Source organism: Lampetra planeri, chromosome 4 (assembly GCF_965212315.1).
Source record: "Lampetra planeri chromosome 4, kcLamPlan1.2.h2, whole genome shotgun sequence".
Taxonomy (NCBI): Eukaryota; Metazoa; Chordata; class Hyperoartia; order Petromyzontiformes; family Petromyzontidae; genus Lampetra; species Lampetra planeri.
Window position 1 is genome coordinate 9,771,399 of NC_136110.1, and position 22,905 is coordinate 9,794,303.

At 44.2% G+C, this 22,905-nt stretch overlaps 1 protein-coding gene across 1 annotated transcript in view; it reads left to right on the forward strand.

Moving 5' to 3' along the window:
* KNDC1 (kinase non-catalytic C-lobe domain containing 1) overlaps positions 1 to 22,905 on the forward strand; it is a 119,035-nt gene that overhangs the window by 59,088 nt on the left and 37,042 nt on the right. Inside the window, exons 5-11 of the mRNA XM_078593227.1 lie at positions 11,240 to 11,386; positions 12,803 to 12,920; positions 15,434 to 16,350; positions 19,094 to 19,208; positions 20,631 to 20,696; positions 22,003 to 22,064; positions 22,544 to 22,702. Of these exons, the coding sequence (XP_078449353.1) occupies positions 11,240 to 11,386; positions 12,803 to 12,920; positions 15,434 to 16,350; positions 19,094 to 19,208; positions 20,631 to 20,696; positions 22,003 to 22,064; positions 22,544 to 22,702 (1,584 nt within the window). The remainder of the gene's footprint in view (positions 1 to 11,239; positions 11,387 to 12,802; positions 12,921 to 15,433; positions 16,351 to 19,093; positions 19,209 to 20,630; positions 20,697 to 22,002; positions 22,065 to 22,543; positions 22,703 to 22,905) is intronic.

The window sequence follows — 22,905 nt, forward strand, 5'->3', positions numbered from 1 at the left end:
TACAAAGAAGTTCAACATACAAACTGTGCATACAAGGAGGTGGCATCACACACTTAAGTAGTGCAGACATACCAGCATATGTACAGCTTCCACACCATGATTAACAATAACATATGACGACTAACACTTTCCAATAGCTATATCTAGCCAGGTGCAATTGTGGCAGAGTGCTGGACTCACGGTAGGAAGACAGAGGTCACATCATTGTTCAGAGTTCAACTCAACGCAACAGGATAATGCGCCGATTTACACTTTGTGGGGCGTCAACATTGATTGTCGAACAAAGAGATTGGCCCCTGCCATAGGAATATGAAAATTCCACTCCGAGTTGAGGGCTGCTGATGGAAACTAGGACTGCCTTCAGCTCATTTGAGCTGATAAACGATTTGGATTTTTGAAGGCATTAACAACAGGTATCGGATGTTACGGTAGTGTGGAGAGGCCCTTGTCCAGCAACCGATTATGCATGGTGTTGTATAAATATGCTTAATAAGACATGTTGAGTGTCCTGGGATGTTCTCACTTCACGGTGGTGTGTGCGGGAACACTTTTTAAACAACAGCCTCCATTCACCACTATAGTGACATTACTGTCGTGCTTGAGCCAGACTAGGTGCACCTTGAGGCCACGTGAAGTGTCAAAGGCTCGCTGGCACGAGGTCACACGAGAGACCCAGGTGTTATGGGTTTATTGACTGAGATAACTGGCAGATGCACTACCAGTGCTCCCCACTGTGCCAACTTTCTGCCTTTTAGGTCTGTTCACTTTTGGAAAAGTCGCTCCTCTGCTCTCTGTTGTTGTTCGGGGAGCAATTGTCTCCAATTGACCAGAAGCATTCTTCATGAGCCTTCTCCACGATTTATAAACAGGCGTCCGTGTGCATCCATAATTGCGTTGCTATTTTGTGTTATGGCTTTGTTATGCAAAAATTGGGTCAGTGCCCCATCTCCGCCTCCGCCTGTTATCTATCCTTTAAAAAAATAGAAATATGTCTGTGTGTGTTCAGAATGCAATGATAATATAATCTGTCACTGCTGCTCAATGCAGTATTGTAGGAATAAATTAGGCTCTTGTGGAAAAAAATAAATAATAAAAATGTGTTTCCTAATATGCTGTAAAAGGAGTGTCTTCTTCAGCACATGACTGTGTAATAAATGTAATTGTTTGATTTAGGTACACTTTTTGCAGAGGGAATTGTCACAATCTGCTGCTTTTAAAATGTGATCACTTATGGGCATTTTCCAGCCAAGCTTTGCACGCTTGGAGGTCCTCATTGTTGTGCACCACACTATTACGTGTGTGTGGCCAATAACCAGACAGCCCATTAAGATGCTGATTACAGCGCACGCAGCAGCGCGGGATTTCTTGTGCTGCTGCAGTTTACTTGGCAGACATCCATGGCCCTCGAGATATTAATTGTAAAGGGTCTTAGGCAACAGCTATTCATGACGGACTTGCGAAATGAGTTGATCATTCATCGTCAGACATTGTCTATCCACTGCTGGATGATGGCTTCCACATGCCGTCACCATCCCTCTGAATCCAGGGTTACTAACCATCAATTCACTTCCACATGTGAACTTGTCTCAACCATGCCGTCACTTCGTTTGATGCTTGTATGCATCAACTGGTCAATGCTGAGTGCCGGACGGCGGTCAATTAGCCCGGCCCCCACAAGAAATGCCAATGGCTTAGGGTGGGTGAACGCTTAGTTTGGGTAGTGGGACCCTGATGGAGGAGATTACTTCAAAGGCAGATGAGCTAATTCAATTAAGTAGCCAACAGCATCTACAACCTCGGTGAGAGGGCAGATGGATCTCTTTTGCCATGGAAGGCAACCCATCTAGGAGAAGGAACTCCTAATAAATAAAAACCCGCAGCAAACCCACCACCAGCCATCATGGGTTAATTCCATGCCACTGGATACTGGTGAGCAAGCAGAGAGAGTGTGTGAGGAAAATGCACAAGTCCCCAACCACTTCAATCATTCCACGCGCATGTGTCTCTTGCATATATATGGTGTCAATACCTTTCCACCATCCTTCAACTAAAGTCCTGTAGCGAGGAATAAGGAGCGAAGCAGCAGGCCTGACGGCCTGGGAGCTGTAGCAACACATCCACATGGGGAGATGGGTCGTGCAGTATCAATAGGAGTGACTGATCTGCAGGGCAGTACCCCAAGTAACTGGGCAGCCCAATTTAGGAAGGTACTGCCCACCCCAATCCGTGGAGGAGCCTAGAAAAGTTGCCTTTAAAAATGTTCACTCCAAAGAGTACCTGATCAGCTAGCTGTGGCTGGTGGGTATCCAATGCAGCAGTAGAAAAGCAAAAGTATAAACTCCGACAGAAATTAGTAATTTGAACCTGGAACATCCACACCCTAATTGATCGAGAAGTTTTCCCCAGACCAAAACGAAAGACTGCACTTATTGCACGGGAGCTCAATCGCTATGGCAAAGACATCGCTGCTCTCTCTGAGACACATTTTTCTTGAGAAAAACAACTCACGGAAGACCTGGGAGGATACGCCTTCTTCTGGTCAGGAAGACCCGAAGGAGAAAGACGTGTTGCAGGGGTAAGTTTTGCCATGAAGAATTCCCTTTGTCAGAAAGTTGACATCACTTCCCAAGGGGATTTCAATTAGACTCCTGGTACTTCTCCCTTCCTATGAAGGCCAATAGACACATCACAGTAGTCTCGGCTTATGGTCCAACCTTAAATAACCCTGAAACGATAAAGTCAAAGTTTTATCATGAACTTGGCCAAATATTATCCTCCAGTCACAGAAATTATGAAATCATCTTGCTAGGCAACTTCAATGTCAGGGTAGGGACTGACCATGACACCTGGCCTGGAATCATTGGAAGGCATGGTGTGGGCATGACTAATTGCAATAGTCAACTCCTGGGACTGTGCTCAATGCATGGCCTCTCAATATCTAAAACTTTATATCACCTTCCACACCATCTCATAACAACCTGGATGCACCCTAGGTCAAAACATCAGCACTTCATAGATTATATCATGACTCGACAAAGTGACTTACGATACATCTACATTACGTGAGTAATGAGAGGTGCGATTGGTGACACTGACCACTGTCTTGTAAGGTCAAAGACAAACCTTCATATAACACTCCAAAGTGTGAGACTGTGCCACTTCTTCCAAAGAAATTAAACCTAAACAAACTGAAGGTTGAAGAGGTCCAACTCTCCTTGCAACTGAATATTGGGCAATCTCTGATAAACCTAAACCACTAAAGCAAAGACATTAAACTTCGTTGGACTAGTTTCAAGGACACCGTCTATAATGTCTCAACAAACGTCCTTGGAATTTCAAATAGAAGACACAAGGTCTGGTTTGATGAGAATGACCCACAGATCCAGGAGCTTCTGGATGTAAGAACTTCAGCTCATAACACTCAACTTCAAGGCCATCAAACCCGTGCGAGGAAATCGGCATCTCAAACAGAAGAAACCAAGAGAAATTGAAAATAAACGGTGGCACAATAAAGCACCTGAATGAAGGACCTAAACGCAGGAGCAACGATCAACTCCCACACAGATGGTGGGCTTCAAAACATGTCAGGGTTACGAGCAAATACTCTCATCAGGGAGGTCATAGTACGTGAACTTCAGTATGCAGATGACTGTGCCATGGTTGACCACACTGAAGTTGGCCAACAACTGCTAGTCAGCTCCTTTTTCAATTCAGCCAGAGAATTTGGTCTCAATGTGAGCCTCAAGAAAACCGAGGTAATGCATCAACTGGCTCCTGGGAGCAGTGAAGCTGGAGCAAGGATCCAAATTGACCAACACCAACTTAACTCAATCAGCAAGTTTACATATCTGGGAACTACAGTGGCAAGTGATGGTAGTCTGGGCCAAGAGGTCAAAAATAGAAAAAGCAGAGCCTCATCCACTTTCGGTTGCCTTCGAGAGCGTCTATGGGACAAACCAGGCATCACCTTAAGAACAGAGTGCAGTGTTTATAGGGCATGTGTAGTAAGTGCTCTCCTTCATAGATCTGAAACTCGGACTGCTTACCATTGCCACTTACAACAACTCACCAACCTCCAGCAAATATGTTTGAGAAGTCTTATGGGGAACAAATGGCAGGACAGACTTACTAATACCGAGGTCCTTGCTAGAGCTGGAATGACTTATGTGGCAACTATGGTCACCATTACCCAACTTCTCTGGGCTGGACACATACTCAGAATGGGAGAAAACAGACTCCCAAAACCATTGCTCTACGCTCAATTGTACGAGGGGCTCTAGAAGCAGAGGAGGTCAGTGCTTGTGCTTAGAGGATGTACTTCACTCAAATTTGAGAAGATGTAGAATTTCTGTTGATTCATCGGAAAATCTCTCCAAAAACAGACAGTCTTGGAGAAACAGCCTTGGTTGAAGCTACTCAGTTGCTTGAGAGACAGCTCCTGGAAGACACGGAGAAACAACAAGCCAGCAGACGCGGGTTAGAAGTGGTTACTGTGTCGTTCAAACGCCGCTGGTCTTGCTAGTCACAAGCAGACTCACAGGAATCAAAACACGACAGCCACCTGAGATTACAAAAGATTACTGACTCCCGATGCAAGAGAGGTTATCGTCCTTGGGGACAGACTGCACGATGATGATGGTATGCAAATGATTTCACGCTCAGAGATCTAAGCCTAGGCACAAAATAAGCCGACGTTTTTTGAGCAAGAGTGTAAAACACATCGCTTCACACAATTTAATAGCATTTCCTAGCTTCTGGCACAATTATTCTCCCCAAGAAAAATGTATATACAGTGTTATATATAGTTAGTAACGTAAAGGGATAGTTAGATTCGTTCTGTTATATGAGACAAAGCAAACCCATGACGATTTATGGCCACACCACCCTTACATAGCACTCAATGCATGAGAATGGCCAGCCGGTGATGTGATATTAACTAGTGGTGGTGTGAGACTGGATATTGTGATGATATGTGCGTGTTTATTTGAGGTGGTGTGGGGCCAGGGTAGCTCAGTGGGCTAATATTGTGTCGGCGTTCATTTGGCACTGCTGGGCTTAGATCTGGGCAGCCATCCATATCGTTAACAGGGTTCTCAAATGTAGCAGGTTGATGGTCTCAGCCCATTCACCAATGAGTTGGCAAAAACCCCATCATGTTAATGTTTTGTTCAGCTTATTGCAGTCCGAATATTTACACATTTTAGTTATAGGACACACAGAGATTGTGCCCATCGATCAAAGGTCCATTGAGTTGACAACGTAAACAGTTCTGTGTTGTCACCTTTCATGTTCGTTCTCTTTCTGTGGGGGTGGTGCACTGCTCGCTGGGAGAGTTGTAAACGTGTCTCGTGACGAGACGCCCAAAATTCAAACTTTGAAAATCATTTGGGAAGAAATGGAAGGAACAAAAATTGAAAAGTTATCTTTGCTTTATCAAAAGTACCGATCCAGGACCTGCCCAGTACCGATCCAGCACTACTGCCATGAAACCCAAGACACACACCAAATGTCATAACAATTTGTGCAACACTTGATATGCTCATTTGCTGTGTTAACCCAGCGACAAAAACTAAGATCCCCTGTATAGCCTTAACAGACTGTTCGGGCAAGTACTGTTTGCGAGCACCTATGAAGGCCGGCACGGCACATGAGGGCGTGGGTGGCCAGCACCACGCGCGGCTACCTTTGTCTCCCCAGTGGTGATGTTTACACACTGCACCAGGTACTCATTTGAGGCTGAGTCTACCTAGGGGAGGCCCAGGACCAGTTCAGATCATCGTTATTGGTGTTGGCCATGAGGGGGAATGGAACTTGGGCCGCTGGGTTCATAGTGCAGCGTGCTCATCGATACACTGCCGCTGGCGCTGCTCACTCACCCACGAACGCGAAATGATTTTGGAGGAACAGGAAGCTGTTGAATTCGTTGACGGAGAAAGAGAAAGGGGCAGGGAATCATGAATAAAAGTGAACTGACTGTTTCACGTATGCCTAGAACGTGTCAAAATAGACACAACACGAAGCGGGTGGGAACCTCAGTCTACCCAAAAATAAGGGTCAAGAGTTGTTCTACAAATAACAAGGCCTCAGCCCCTTTATAAATATTAAAAAAACAACACTTAACACACCATTAACAAATAAAAGCGAATAAAAACCCTTGACAGATCACACCCTTTGTTTGTAAACTTTTGCCCGTAATGTTATGCACAAGTGATGCAATACATTTAACATGCAGCAATAAATGCCAATTTACAGACGTTAGATGACCTTCGTGTTATGTGTGTTTGTGTGTGCGCTACCGTGGGGACCTCTCACTACAGGTCAGGGCTTTGAGCGTGTGGGACAGCAATCAAGAAACACGCCCGCTTCATTAGCGCCGAGTCGTGGGGAATGAATAGTGAAGTTGTAAATGTCCACTGGCAGGTTGGGACACGTTGAGTTGTTTGCTTAATGGATTTCCCAATGCTGCTTTATTGCTTGTGGGTTTTTTTTCTTCTGAGTCGTTGTATTTAAACCGCCGCCATAGAATAAGACGTCGTGGTTAAACGACAGCTTTTTAGTCGCAATATTTGTATAACCTTTCGGTCCCGCCACAGTAAGTTATACTCGTGTTTACGATTTAATACGGGCAATTCTGAGCACATTTTAAGTTTATAATAGAACACACCAATACAAGTGCCCGATCTATGCAACTGACAAGCGTGTGAGAACAATTCCCAGTGAATGTTTTATCGTTTGAAACATTACTTTATTGTATGTGACTAGCAGGTCGGAAACCTGGATGAATCACGAGGGCAGTCTACTTAATCTGTTTCGCAATGTACACTTGATATGTGTGTTAACGATGAATACTGTATAGCGCACAAACGCGCCTCTAATTCAGCAGATCGCACAGAGACTAGTTCATGTGCCTAGTACAGCAAGTAGGATGCTGACCAATGTGTGGGGAGATTGAGTATTGCCCCTGCATGTTCGTGGGTCTCCGTTGGATGCCATTGATTTCTGCCCACAATCGAATAGACTGCAGCAAGCGATTGGTTGTAGCGCCTCCTCAAGGAGTCGTTATGCTCAATTGAGGATTTCTTGGGTAAATGTTACGGTACATTTTTGTATTAGAGTACGTTTATTGTAAATATTACCTTTCCAACTGATGTATAATGGTCAAAGAACTACATGCCCTGCGGTAAAATGTGTTTGTGTTTTGGAAAATTCACATGATATCCGAGGAGTCTTTGCAAGTCACTATTGTGGGAATTAAACCAGGGCTGTGGTTGCCCTGCAGTGTGAAAGAAAGACAAATGTCTCGAGTTCGTGGACATTTAACCGACACCAGCATAGGTGGCCACAATCTCACTATTACAACTTTTTTTATTTGATTATTCGCATTCCCTAATTTACTCTGAGAAATAAATCCTCAACTCACTCCACATTCTCACTCCCGCTATCTCAAGAGGCAATCACCAAAATTACAGTTCCTATATTGTGCAGTGATTTGGTTGTTGATTTTGGTTTAGATGCTTGGGATTTAAAAAACCTGGAACTGAGAAGGGTGTGTTTGTACAAGCCACGTGAATTGCATTGTGGTCAGACTGTGGTTGTGCAGTTTGAAGACATTTTATTACAAGTGGTGATATTTAGCACATTTTATTTAATTACAGTAATATGCAGTAAATCATGTTTTTCAGAAGGATCCTGCTCCAGGATGTTTGACCAATTCCTTTTTAATGAGAAAAACCTTTAGACGTCAGTGACTAAGGTTTCAACAATTCTATACTGACAAGTTCCTTTATTCATAATCAACGATTTTTGGGTTTAGATCGCGTTATTTAAAAATGTGTCGTAACCCTCCACCACCCGACACGGCCAATCAGTAAAAAAGTGTCACGTTGACAAAAGACAAATAGTTCACTGCTTTAGCCCACCGGTGTGTTGAAGCGTGAAACCACCACATTTGCAATTTGAGTACGACGTTTCGCTGGTAATTGCTGGATGCAATTACCAGCGAAACGTCGTACTCAAATTGTAAATGTTGTGGTTTCACGCTTCAACACACCGGTGGGCTAAAGCAGTGAACTATTTGTCTTTTGTCAACGTGACACTTTTTTACTGATTGGCCGTGTCGGGTGGTGGAGGGTTACGACACATTTATAAATAACGCAATCTAAACCCAAAAATCGTTGATTATGAACAATATTGGTCGCGAAAGCCTACGTGTTAAACTGAAGTTCCTTTATTATTTAATTAAATGTATTTCAGTTTTATTTCTATTTACATTCTCATTATTTAAGCAGTCTTGTTTTTGGCAATAACTGCAGTAGATTAATGAAATAAATGACTTTCTGTTCTGTACCTCCACATACAAAGAAGTGTATTGGCCTTACATACTCATGTGAACGAGCAGCATTTGCTTAAACACACACTCCAATGCTTTCCTGGGCTCACGAGCAGAGTCAAGCTTCCCAAAAAAATACTGCTGGTTTACCAGATATGTTTTAAGTGCCCTCTCTCTCTCTGTATATATCATGAGCCGTCATCACATATTGTAAAAGACGGTTGCCTTGACAATACCACTTTGCATGATGGCTTGGCGTTGCAATGAGCACCGTTGGTTGATTAACAATAAACGAGCGAATTGTCCAGTTTTATATCTCGAAAATAAACGGGAATGAGTTAGAGCCAGTCATCATCTCTGTTACTGGTTCTCAGTGGCGGCTCCTGCAAAATCTGTCAGGGGGGGCAAATGTTTGGATGATTGATAAGGATAAGGTCCACCCATGCAATGAATAAATTAACAGCTCAAGCATGTAAAGGCAACTTCACTACTTTAATATTACTGAAAAATAAAGTGACTCTTAGAATACATCTTCTATACTCACTATTATTACACTGCTTACTTATACTGAAATTTTGCTCTTCTCTCTTTCAAAGTAGCAAAGTGATGAATTACTCTCTCATTGAAAGCAGGCATGTTCCTGACTAGTTCCCTCTCCATGGAAAGCATAGCCAGTGCATTCAGACGTTCCTGTCCCATTACATTTCTCAGGAATGTCTTGATTCTCTTTAAGGTTGAGAAACACCTCTCAGCTTCAGCAGTTGTCATGGGAGTGGTTATGAGGATCTTCAACAGAGCAACAGTCTCTGAAAAAGTATCCTGGAGGTTGTACTTCAGCAAATCCTGGGACAGCGCCAGTGCACCACAGCAGCCCTTGAATTCTGGAGTCTCATAAATGAGAAACAGTTCAGTTTTCAGCTTCGCCTTATTTAACATAGGGTATGCCCTGACAGTGATGTTCAGAGCCTCAACAGGGAATGTATGGCCATGCTGTTGAAACATCTCTCCTTGTAGCAGCGTGGCACTTACAAGGTGGTCGGTAAAGGAGAACCTTTCTTTGGTGTGGACCAAGATTGTGTCGCAGACCTGACAAAATAAATACATTTATTTTAGTTATAAAATAAATTATTTATTATAATATAAATATGGAGATACAAGGTTTCCATCCCGACAGCAACAATGTATCAGGCAGAATCCATATTTTATATCTCCATATTTTTTCAAAAATGTATGCTATTGGTCAGCCTTTACATTTGTCAATGTGTTTTACAAGTATTTAACCAATGAAAAGCATTAAAAGAGCTAGGAAATTATTTTGGGGAAAAAACAGGTTTTCTTTCGTTTCCTGAAAAGTAACAGTTTTGGACATACAAGGCTTCCGTCCGACAGCGATGTTTGTTCCCACCAATCGCTGCACAAGTTAAGGATACGTATGATGACGTAAGCACGTTAGTGCGAGCCCTCCCGGAACTCATAGAGAATGCATTGCAGTGCCTGCGGTTCGAAAAAAAACATATTTGAATGTAAGTCTATGGGAACACTCTGGGCGATTCTCAGCCAGAGTGAAATCGCCCAAAAAGAGGCAGTACTCCACAGAACGTGACATGACGCTGATTGGACTATATCCAGAGGCACAGTGACGGCTAGCGTAACTATGTGGTTGAATGAGATTGTGAATGTGATTGAAAAAGTCCCTTTCACACTTTGGTAGTGTGTTGCCCAATCGCCCTAATGAAGAAACCGCCCCTGCTGGTTCTTATCCAGCAGTATCATTTCCACATTACTGTGGCAGGTGGTAGTCTTCCTTTATGATGGCCACTGCTGACTGTGGTGTTCATTGTGTGGATCCTAGAGATGGATGTTGAGCGGCGTAGAGTCCTTGACTGAGATTTGAACTCACAACCTTTGGTCAATATGCACTGGGGAAGATCTAACTGACTGATTAAATTAGTAAATGTTGTGACTGATAGAGGACACTTAAGGTGTTCCCATTTGGCTTAGAATGAGCAGTGTAAACTCCACCACAGAATTTACAATTACAATGAAAATAATAATAATACCGTCTTGATTTGAAGCTTCCGTGACTGCAGGAATCCATACTCTCTGGTTCTTTCGGTAAAGTCACGTGGATAGAAAAAATAATGAAAGAAAACACGACGTTTTGGCTGCAACACAAGCGTCCGTCTTCAGGTGAGAAAATGATCTGCTGTTGTGGCTTTATATAGGGGGGTGAAGGGGGGGGTTCTTTCGAGTCGTGGCTGTAGGAGTTCACGAGTTTAATCGAGAAGATGGATTCAGATTGAGCATTCATTGGAAGGATGTGATAAACCGCGCCAAGTTTTAACTGCTATGATTTTCACTCACCCACCCGGTTGTCGTCGTACGATTACTAATTCGATCTCCATCTCCTTTACTTGATAATTTCTCCAGCCCCACCCGTCCCTGGACGCCACAAGCCCTCTCCCCCCTGTAACAGCCCCCTTCCTTCCCTGCACGCCACAAACCTCCCTCTCCCCCGTGAACTCCTACAGCCGCGACTCGAGAGAACTCCCCCCCCCCCCCTTCCGTGCCTATATAAAGCCACAACAGCAGATCATTTTCTCACCTGAAGACGGACGCTTGCGTTGCGACCGAAACGTCGTGTTTTCTTTCATGATTTTTTCTATCCACGTGACTTTACCGAAAGAACCAGAGAACAATAATAATACCCTTTAATCATCCAAGAAAACCTCACTGAGACTGCAATGTCTTGCATTGAAATGTCAGGCCAATTTTATTTAACGATCGAGCACCAATGCATGATTGGATATTCCAAGGTACTAACCTGCTTACCTTTGGCAATCTGATGACATCGTGTGCATTGAGGTTGATTTGGTCGTAAGACGATTTAAATGCATGCGTCCTTAACAGGCTCACATCTACTCGCTGGGAATGACCCTGCTTGCCGCCGTTGAGTATGTGGTGGAGCCGGAGCTCAGCATGGAGATGAGCGCTGAGCTGAGAGCCCTGCTGGAGAAGATGCAACTCGACGACCCAGACTCCAGGCCAGATATCGAGGTATTCAACTGCACACGTTCCTCGTTTCCACTGCACAGCCATGCCAGACTTTTTTTTCCCACTGCAGAAGCAGAGCGTTGCCGTGCCGCTGACGTCACATGTAATGAACAAGTGGGGACGCATGGAGGTACAACTATTTGAAACTTTTTTATTTCACCAGGTAAGGCCCACTCAGCTATATAGCTCCTTTTCAGAAGCAATCTCGCCACAAATGATAGCTCAATGAAGTGGCTTATCACGTGGACATTGGTCGCAGCCAAATACTCTAAGCGCACGTTTCTAAATGTGGCGAGAAAAACCGGAGGACCCGGAGAAAATATCCATGCAATCTCGCCTCTATACCAAACAAAGCAGTTAACATTTGGGCACCGTGGCTGCCCCTGTCCTCACAATGTAATGACTGACGTCACATGAGCCACATTCAGATGTCTTGTGAGGCCTGTGATCCCAAGTTTTGTTGTGGCTTTATTTGGCAAATTTCCAGTGGGAAACAACCTGTACCGTGAGGACCCCGTGCTGGCTTGGACGTGCCAGTGGAATAGCTTTAACAGTGGCCACATATAGGTTTATCGTTATTCTGGGTGTCATGGGCATGGTGCAGCTCTGATATTTAAATTATAATAACCTTTTCATGGTGCCAATATGCAAATAAGGTTCAAGTATCTCCATGCTCAAAAGAGAAAAATGGGATGGTGGCCATATCCACTGGCAACTTTAGGCCAGTGATGAATAATCCACATTCATATGGTGGTTATAGTGTATATATAGTAATTTTTTTCAACACCACATAGCATTACTAATTTTATCGAACCAGATAGGGTGATGGTCAGCTTACTCCTGAACAGAATTTTAAATCACAGTCTTCTGACTGTAGGTTGGATTATCTATCTGTTCGTCATGTGTCGATTTATCGATAACATTGATTACTATGCTCTTAATATACACATTGAATTATGCATTTGGGAATTGATTCATTCAATGCATGCAAAAAAATATACCCATGTCACATGGTAGGCTAAAGAAACTAAAAATCCTGCCAATGAGACACAAAATGAGAAACTGTATAAATTAGATAGAAAAATATACAAAAAATTATGAAATTCTGGATTAATTCGCGAACACAAATTGCGTGAATGTATGGGTATAAATCCTTACATGCCTACCTGTCAGCTGCCTTTACACACGGGAGACGACGTCACAGCCAGTTCTACAAATGTATGGCCAGTTGAGTCAAATGTACTCTGAAGGCAAACATAGCAGTGTTATTTCTGCTTAGGCACACATTTCATTAATCCTCAGGCTTTGGCTGGCCAGCTACAAAGAAAATCTAATGGTGCACATAATGCAGAGATGAATGGGGTGCACACTGATCGCCATTACCATCACCACCCCTTATCCGTTGATGTGGCCCTGCAGATGGTGCTGAGGCTTTGCCAGTCACGGCTGCAGGGCGAGTCGTCCGCCAGCGTTTGCCGCCACCTCTCAGCCACGGGACGCCGGGTCCTGTCCATCGAGTCCATCAACACGGCCTCCGGTGACTCAGCACTGACCACCTCTTCTGCAGCGAAGGCCATGCCGTGTCCCATGTTACACTTAACGCTGACGCCACTCAATGCAAGGTTCAACACACGTGGGGGGGTGATGTATCAGCCTAGTTGTGGATGGTTCTTAGAAAAAGCACACAGCCTCACTGTTCAAATAAACATATCATTAAAATTATAGACTGATCATTTCTTTGTCAGTGGGCAAACGTACAAAATCAGCAGGGAATCAAATACTTTTTTCCCTCACTGTATACAGTCGCGAATACGTGACATGAGAGTTAATTGGTCGAACTATTCAATCAGCATCATCGGCCATGGTCAATTGACTGCTGGATGAAGGTCTCCCCAAGTCACAACGATCTCTCACAATTCACCTGGCACCCGCACACGAGATTATTTGATCACTTTTGTCACATAATGATTCCTGACGAGGTGTATTTTTACAAGCGCTGTCTCTCTTTTCGCTTGATAGATCCCCAGTATAATTTTTCTACAACTGAATTTAACGTCATTAATATTTAATTTAAAAAAACATGGGTAACCGGCTCGATTAATTCTAAAGCCTATTCCCATTCATATTTCTCAGGACCAATTTTGTCTCAACAAGTTGGACTGATATAGACATCTGTAAGTCTCATCCGAATCAGATTTTTTTTTATTTAGACTGGAGGAGAAATCCGATGAGCTCTGAAGCTCTTTTTCACAGATATCCAGGATGGGTGGGTCAGCAAGTTACAACAGCAAACAATACAACAACACGATAAGAGTGCAAAAAGAGAAAAATGGTAAGCATGTGACTAAAATTAAGAAATGAATGCATAATCTATACATTTATTTAAAAAGTCCGATCTATCAAGATTATGCAAAAACAACAACAAAACATTCTAGATTTGAAGCTTTCGTGACTGCAAGGAATCATATTCTTAGGTTTTTTCGGTAAAGTCACGTAGGTAAAACATCAAAATTAATGAAAATAAAATAAGATAAAAACAAAAATCACGACGTTTCGGAGGCAACACAAGTCTCCGTCATCAGGTGGGACCGTCACAGCCGAATTAGCTGTTGCCTCCGAAACGTCGTGATTTTTGTTTTTATTTTATTTTATTTTCATTAATTTTGATGTTTTACCTACGTGACTTTACCGAAAAAACCTAAGAATAACAACAAAACAGTCCCAGACCACGCCAAGCTAACACGTAGTCCCCCAATAGGCATGGCCTGCTAAAACAGCACGACTGGGTGATCTGGTATTATGAGTAAGAGCCATCTACAATGCGTACGCAAGGAAGTTATTTTTCCGACTCTAGTAGAAACACGCATACGTCTCTCCAAGAAAATGTTATCAATTTATCAACGTAATCTTTATTTGAGAGTGTAACATCATACGCACGCAACTGCGGAGCAGTTGATCTTACTTGTGACAGCAGTCATGGGTTCTATGTTTTTCGCAACGGTCTGGCACAGCACGGCATTACTCTGAAAGCAGTACATTGGATTGTCAGTGCCAGTGCCTTAACAGACGATAGAACATTGCATTATGCAATTATTTCTCTAACAGCAGCTGACTCAAAGCATATACCACGCCTCTGTGCTCGTGCATTGCAAGCACAGTGGTTGCTAGCTCAGTAAAGCCTCATTGTGTTTGACAAGACAAACTGTGCATGGTGAAAAGTCTGCGGCGAATTCATATTTTTGTTGGATTTCGTGCTGAGATGTGCAACTTCACAATCTCTGTGCACCTGGTTAGAGCACGGGGTACGGAGCAACGTTCATTGCTCATGCCGTGGCTGCTATTAGCCGTGCCCAGCGCAACAGGATCCTTGGGGCTTGTCACCTACTGCCTGCTACCCACCCACATTATTGATGAGTTGGAATAAAGTTATCGCAAATAGCACTTGTGCACTTGCCCGACTCATCGAATAATCTCAGTCCTCTGTTGCGTGAAGGCCTCCTCTCTGGGACAATGTCTTTGTGTCTAGCATATGCAGATGTAATATGATTCATTCCCACGTCCTTATGCACCCTTTTTAAATTTTCCGAATTCCCTTTGTGCGCCTGTAAACAAAAAATATCGCCACCTTTGACATTAAAACTGCCATTTAAGAAAAATCCATGTATTGTATTAAGGTTTTGGGCTGTGGCCTCCGAAGAACTATATATTATTTGACCGTCTTTATGTTTCTTGTTATAAGGCAGTGTTAATGTTGAGGGTGATGAGATTGTGTTTGCTTATTAATGTAATCCCTTATTTATTTTCCTTAGTTGTCATTTCCTTGCTAGTTTTGTCCAGCAATCGCAGCGCAAATCAATAATGTAGAATATAACTTTTCTTATTAGCTACGTTGCTGCAGGTCTTCAGGAAGTTTGACAAAGGTCGATACATTGAGCACGGCTGATGTTGTTTTGACATTGTTCGTGACTATTTAAAATAAAATCCATAATTTTGAACTGATTGAATGAATACATGAATTTGAATTAACCCTTGCTGGTCTTTTTACAACAGATAGTGGTGGAGACTCCTGGCGTTTGACATTCAATGAAAGGAACCCAGCCGACGGATCGTCCAGCACAGAAGACCTCAGCTTTGATAGAATGGTTCACAACGCAGTACCTGCCAAAGCGAAGGCAGACAAGGATGACAGGGGGAATCTGCAGGATCCCAGCGCTAAACCGCAGGGTGAGACGGGTCCTCAGAAGAACAAAGAGGACGGCAAGCCAGAGTGCAGCAAACGTCACTGTAAAGAGTTGTTGGGGTTGTTTGATCTCGTTCCATTGTCTGAAGGGGCACAGCCACACGTGGAGGCTGGAGCCACAATTTGTTCTCCGGTCAAACGGCGGCTTCTGCCCAAAATCCCCGTCGAAGCATTCCCGAAAATGCAGCAGCAGCAGCAGAGTCTCGTTCATGCGTCCGCACTTGACGGCAAGGAGAACTTTGCCGTCGACTTTTGCGCCCGAGGCACAAAATCAAGCCGTGCCGCCGCGCCGGATGAATTGACGATGAAACCCGCCGCGAGGCACTTGTTCAAAGTACACTCGCTCGACGAGCAGGTGAGCGAGAGCTTTCGGTCCGTCGCCGACTCGGACAAAGCATCGGGATCGGCCGCCGATGGCCAGGGGGCGACGCGCACGTCCGGCACGGCGGCCACCAGGATTGTGAAGCGCTGCCGGTCGTTGGATTCGCCGTACGACGGCGAGAGGGCCGACCGGCTGACCAGGAGCAGCCCTGTGAGACAGCGCAACCTCCGGGTGGGCGGGCAGCTGACGTACTGGCCAACGCTGGTGGACAAGCGGCGGCTGGAGGACAGCGATCCCACGCTGCGAGCTGGGAAAGGAGATGACCGCATTGGCAGTGGCTCCGCGACGAGAAACGCCGACGCTGTCAATAATTCACAATTGCAAAGACGCAGAGAGAGCATCGAGGTACATATGGCCATTCACATGCAATCAAATCAAGAGCTCTCCACCTTATTTGCCATCCATTCATTTCTGTCTTTCTTGTTTGTTTGTGTTGGCATGTCGGTGTATGTGTGTGTTTGCATCATACTTCAGTCAATAACTTTTTTAATTGGGTCTACAACCCCCCTTATCTTCAAGTGGCTTTGGTAGCTCAGTGGGATAAAGCTCCATTATCAGGGCTCGGGGCCTGGAATCTCTGGGGCCTCAAGTTCAAATCCATCCTCGGAATGAATTATTGAAACCCTGTTGTGCTCCACTGGCCCGTTCATTTCCATGCACTCCGAGTTTGACAGTCCTTTGGTGAGCCCACGCCTCTAAAGCATTCCACAATACGATACCCCTCACTAAATTTGTGGTGGCGAGCCTGGCATTGTGTGATTAATACCAAGGTGCTTACATAGCAGCGGGAGATAACGCAGATCTGCATGGCTCTTTCCCATTTCCACGTGGGAGTTGCTATTGTGTAATGGAGCTTCGCTTTCATGGTAATAAACAAAGACCCCCCCACCAATGGCAGCATGCACACTCCTCAGACTCCCACACACTGCGTATTCCCAAATACACCATTAAAATCATGACGGTAGCTTGGTGAGCCGTAGTGTTTTTGGATGTGCACTGGTACATGGGGTAAGGCAGCTATTTTATTTCGTCAGCCCCTTTGAAGCAACTCATTGAAATTGGTTTGTTCTTTCTTGACAGGCCATGTGCTGGGATTTAAGAGCCATTCTTTAGGTGTTGACCACATCGTGCTGCTAATGGTGAATAGGCTTCGAGTAAAAAAATAGTGAGAAAGTTTCCTTATTGAAAGTTTCTGACTAAAGTTTGCGGTCTATTCGTTAACCTAAATCACTGGGGAAGATAAAGCTGTTTGCACTAGAATTTGGAAATTGCAAATTGTAATTAAGTGAGAAAAAACGTGGGTAATGTGTTCAGAGATTAGCAGGAGAGGGTTACGAGAGATGCGACAAAGTGGTAAGGCGAGTTACATGAGTAGCAGTCGGGGCTCCAAGTCTCAGGTGACACGTCCAGCTGGACTAATTGACCATTGAAAGGCAGCGTGGTGATTGGTGGTGGCGGTGGCGGGCTCCACCAGACTGGTTCTTCTAGCAATCCTGTCTAATGGAGAAAGCGTTTATCAGTGGGTCTCTATGTGGGTCAATGCGTCCTCTACGTAAATAAGTCTATGGGTCTCTGTGAATCTACATGTTTCTGTGTGAATCTTTTGGTTCTCTGTGAGTCTATAGGGTCTTTTTTTCCTGAGTCAATGATGGGTTCTCTGTGTCAGAAAGTGCTGATTATTAATCCACTGGCAGTGCATTCCAGTTTTTTTTATGAATCCACCTTGTGCATGTCAGCTAAGGCAGACTGTTGCCAGCTCAATTTAGAGCCGAGCACCGCCACTGATGAACTGGTTGACATATTGAATTCCTGTACATGAGGGATTTCACAACAGTGGTGATCAGAGAAAAGGCAAAAGAGCAACTACGTATGGAGAGGCAAATACATAGTTGCGTGGCAAACTCAGTGAGAAAAGAATGAAGATTGAGGTTGTGAAATGTGTAAATGCATTTAATTTAGCAGGCTCATTGAAAACATTGTGTTTCATTTCGCAATGACAAAGGTTGCAACTGTTTTAAATTATTAATAAGCACCATTGTTAAATGGGCTTCAGTGGATACATGACTATACTGCCCTCTACTGTGAGGGTTTTTATTTCGATTTAAAGCTTTCGTGACTGCATGGATTCATATTCTTGGTTCTTTCGGGAAAGTCACGTAGAAGGGAAATAATAAAATAATAAAAATAAAACATAATCAGATAAAATTCTCACGACGTTTCGGCCACAACGCAAGTAGCCGTCCTCAGGTGAAGAACAGGGCTGTCGGAAAGACAGCGTCCTAATTAGCACTGCTAAGCTTGGCAGCGTCGTGAGAATTTTATCTGATTATGTTTTATTTATTTTTATTTTATTATTTCACTTCTACGTGACTTTACCGAAAGAACCAAGAATGTGAAGGTTTTTTTGTGCTTGTGCACCACTTCCAATGCAGCAGTATCACCAAAGAACGCATTACGTAACAGTAATTTACAGTCCTCTGTTAATCCACACCATGCCCGTCATGGGATCATCCTCCCCCACATTCGTTGTTGTGGTTTGGTGACTCCACTTGCCACCGATGTTCACCACGGCTGGAAATCAAACCCAGCTAGCCAGGTTTATATCCCCAATGCACTAGCCACGACGTCACTCATTTACCCCATGGTAGAGCAATCATCAGCAGCACAGCGCAATGTTGACACTCTTGTGATGGTATTTGACCTTCATGTATGCGAATAGCAGAACAAGTTCTAGTGAGATGGTGTGTGTGCGCGCTAGTTTGCGCGTGGGTGTATTGTGGGCGTGAAGAGTCTGGCTTTTTTTTTTAGCGCATTAAGCAAACGGGAGTACAATTACATCTGGGCCTGTTGATGCATGACCAGTTTTCACTTTACGCAGAGCAGGACGATGCTATCTTGATTGTGTCTTTTTGCCTGCACATGCTGCACAATGCAGTGCTGTGTTCACACACCACACACACGCCACCGCACTGCGAGTAGTCGTAACACCCTCATCGGGCCAGTGCCCGTGTAATGAAATGTGTCGTCGTCGTCGCTGATATTTCTTTGTCCATCTCCGTGCATGGAATTCGTTGCCCGCGGTGGCAAGGAGGTGTCTCTGGGAGCTGTGCTGGCCGCATGGGGCAAGCCGCTCGGGGAACAGCTGCTGTGGTGTGTTTGCCGGGAGGCGACCTTGACCCTGCAGGGAAGCAAGCAGTTACCAGGTGAGGCAGCCCTGCTTAACGACCTAAGCCGGGATCTGATGGACATTTCACGTCGTCTAGTTTTCCTTCATTGTGGCAGTCTCTCTTTCGGATGGCATTTGAAAAGCCACTGACCAAATATGAACACGCGTGTGTGTGTGTGTGTTGAGTTCGGTAATTCATTCGATGGCATCAGGAGTTGTTTGATGGTGCAGCGCTCATCAGTGATACACGTCAGGGCCGTAATTATAATATTTATTCAAATGTGCTAAAAATGTCCCCCCAATATATTGCTATAAAATAGATTTCTGTTTATATGATTGTGGTTATGGTTGTAACTTATTAATCCCTAATCTCTGCCATTACATACAATGAAACAAGAAAAGGTAAAAAAGAAAAAACAGAGCAATGTAATACAAGACACGCTTAGACATTATTGTAAAAAAAAAGAGTCCATCCTATGTGTTAGTGAATTTTGTAATATTTTAGGCAGGAAATTCGTTTCAAATTTAGATTTTTTTTTCCTGGGGGAGGACCCCCAGACCCCCTGGAAGATTTGGTCCCCCCCAATGTTGACTCCATGGCTACGGCCTTGACACACGTGCAGCCCGATTGCGAGTTCACTGCTGGATGAGGGTCTCCCCTTACATTGCGGGGCGTGAGGAATTATAGGACCAGACTTCACCGCACTAGGCAGTGGGAGTTGGTGAAGGTCAGAGAGGAGTGCGGAACGATGGATTTTGCTGCACTGCTCTCTACTGCACAACGCCTATAGCACCTGGGTCTTGCACATGGTGTGTCATCCATACAAGCACTATCTAGCTCAACGATGCTAAGCTTCTAAGATCTTACTAAAAGCAATAACACAACATCCCGAGCACCTAGTTAACATGTTTGGCCGAACGGCAGATAATGTTGGACCAACGTTCACCAAATATCGCATGTTTACTGGGCAGGGCCAATCTTGAAAACACTCTTGAAATTCAATGGAGATGTCAATACTTTGGTAAAGTGTTATTAATATCAAATGGAGAGTAACATGCGTGTGTGGAACCACCTTTTTGATTGTTAACAAGTGGACATTAACACCTCAATTAATGTATTTTACCCTGTTGTAAAATCAATTTGTCCACGTGACAAACGTGCTTGTTATTTTAAGCCGAAACCCAATATAGAGCAGACATTATCTCTAAAGCTTCAAGTACGAGGCACAATGCACATGTAGGCATATTGACCATGTTCTGCCCGGTGGAGTTAGTGACAAAACATAAATAGTGTGCGTTAGCAGTCTGAAATGGGCAATCGGTAAACATGTTAATCCCCGTCCATAGCATTTATTGGTTCAATTATTGGCACACATGTTGAGAAATAATGGCAGTGATTGAATAATAACTTCACTATACGAATGTGCTTTTCTTCCTCTCCCGAACACTTTTTAAACAGTCTACGTATCCGTGGACACACTGCTCATACAAACGCAGGGGACTGCCACCTTTTGCCCTCCACCAGGTGGGTTCCGTGTAAATTATCCTCGACTCTCCCCCCATGATCGAAACCAATTGTTCGTAACCTTTCACCCCCCACCAGATCTCTCAACTCTCCGCTTACCCCTCTCCTAACCCAATTACCTCTCTCCATACCCCCCACTGGTCATATCAACTCTCCGCGTACCCCCCACTAGCCCAATAAGCTCTCCGTGTACCCCCAAATTGGTCCTATCAACTCTCCTCCTACACCCACTCTTCATGTATCCCCCCCCACCAGCATGACATTTGTTTGACACGTAATAACATAATAGCAAATAACTAGAAATGTATAATTAATAATTTGCACTTTCATAAAACAACAAAAATGCTACTGAACCGTTTAAGCTTAGTCACTACGAAGCAGAGGGGAGAAGGCTGAAAAGGTGTTCTGACAGACTTAAATATTTTTAGTGTATGTGTAAAATACATGTAAACATGAATATGATGAAACATGAGAGAAAGAGAGAGAGAGCACTCGCAGAACACATCTAAAACGGAGACGCCTGAGTGCACGGGTTCGCCAAATTCCATGTAACCGACTTCATGTAAGGGCGTTGCGGTGGCGAGATGTTAACTGTCTCGTCTGGTATGCAAGAGGGCGTGGGTTCGATCCCGACCCTGACACCTGTATATTTGGAGTTTGCATGTTCTCCCCGTAGTTGCGTGCATTTTTCTCCGGGTATTCTGGTTTTTCCCTCCAAATTTAGAAACGTGTTTCCAGTATTTGTGGCCAGGTCGCTTCAAAAATATAGATTAGTAGGCCTTACCTAGTAACGTAAAAATTATTTAGTTTATAGCTTTAGGAATGCTCATGCACATGCGCTGAGCAACACTCCTCGGTCCCATGATCACCGTCATTCCTTAATATTTCTCGCAATACCCCCTTGAGATGCATTGAGATTTAGATTATTTTGGTGCTATAAATGTCCGAATAACGAGCCACTTTCTTGAGCCCTGTCGTTTCTGAAAAATAAGTTAATACCTCAGTGGGCTTTGCCTGGTAGGATGGGGATGGTTCAGTTTTATTTGTTCGTGTTTGGGCGATTTGTTTACCTTTCTTGCACTTTGTGTCTGTGTACTGTTTGTTGTTGTAACATTCTTACCCGCCCCTACTGGACATCTGTGAAAAGGAGCTTTATAGTTCATCGGATTCCTCCAGTATAAATATTATGATTCTGATGTCCCGCGTACCCCCACGGTCTGGGAACCGCTGTTCTCAACGCCCTCTTTGTTTTTGTTTTACTGCACACGGTGTGATGGAGTCATTGATCGCTTTGTATTCAACGCAGGAAATGTGCAAGCCTTCTATCTCGCTCCCGAGTTACAGGACAACGGGCTGCTTTCCGAAAAGGTAATAAAAACACCCCCTTACTTGGCTTCGATTTGTTTAAGCTCGTTGCTTGGATATCCCTGTGGGCTTTCGTGACGTCATTCTCGGGGTGAACGAGCACTGACAAAGAGGTAAGCTAATTCCCTCCTTTAACTTTATGGCAAATGTTGAGAGTGAACTGAGCAGAACATATGTTTACACACGGTTCACTCACCGTGTCTTTTACCCAATTACTTATTTTGGATATTAAATGGCAGAGGTTCACAGAACTTGTCATTAAAACACACTCCTGCACACCCACTGGCGCTTGTTGCAGTGGGCCGTAACAGAATGCATCTACGCCAAACAACTTGAAAGCTGAAAGGCTTTGCGGCGGACTTAGTCTACGACGACTGTGTTTGAGGTATAGTTTATAATTTATATATAACAGCAGGACATATTAAAATGCTATAAAGAACCACGTTGTAGCTAAAGTGCCCTGCCATCTCTTTCGTATGCAGTCTTGTGTGTATGGCTTGGCTGCTACTCTGTGGTCTGCGGCCAAGTGCAACTTGGCTGCCTGTCAGAAGCTGAAGCTGAGCGGGCCCTTCAAGCAGCTGTTGTTGAGCATGGCCAAAAATCAACCCCAGGACAGGCCCTCGCTGGCCCATATCCTAAAGGTGCCAAGTTCTACACCTTTCGACATATTGTGCCTCTGTGTGGCGTGGGAGGGAGGGTGCGTGATTGGATGATGTTTTGTGTGCTGAACCTGCCCTGAACGTGACCCCATAGGGTCCCCTCAGCCACAAGTCACCTTAGCATAGGGGCCACTTCATTTATACAATTTAAATTGCATCACTTAAGGCAATTTGTCGTCTTCTTA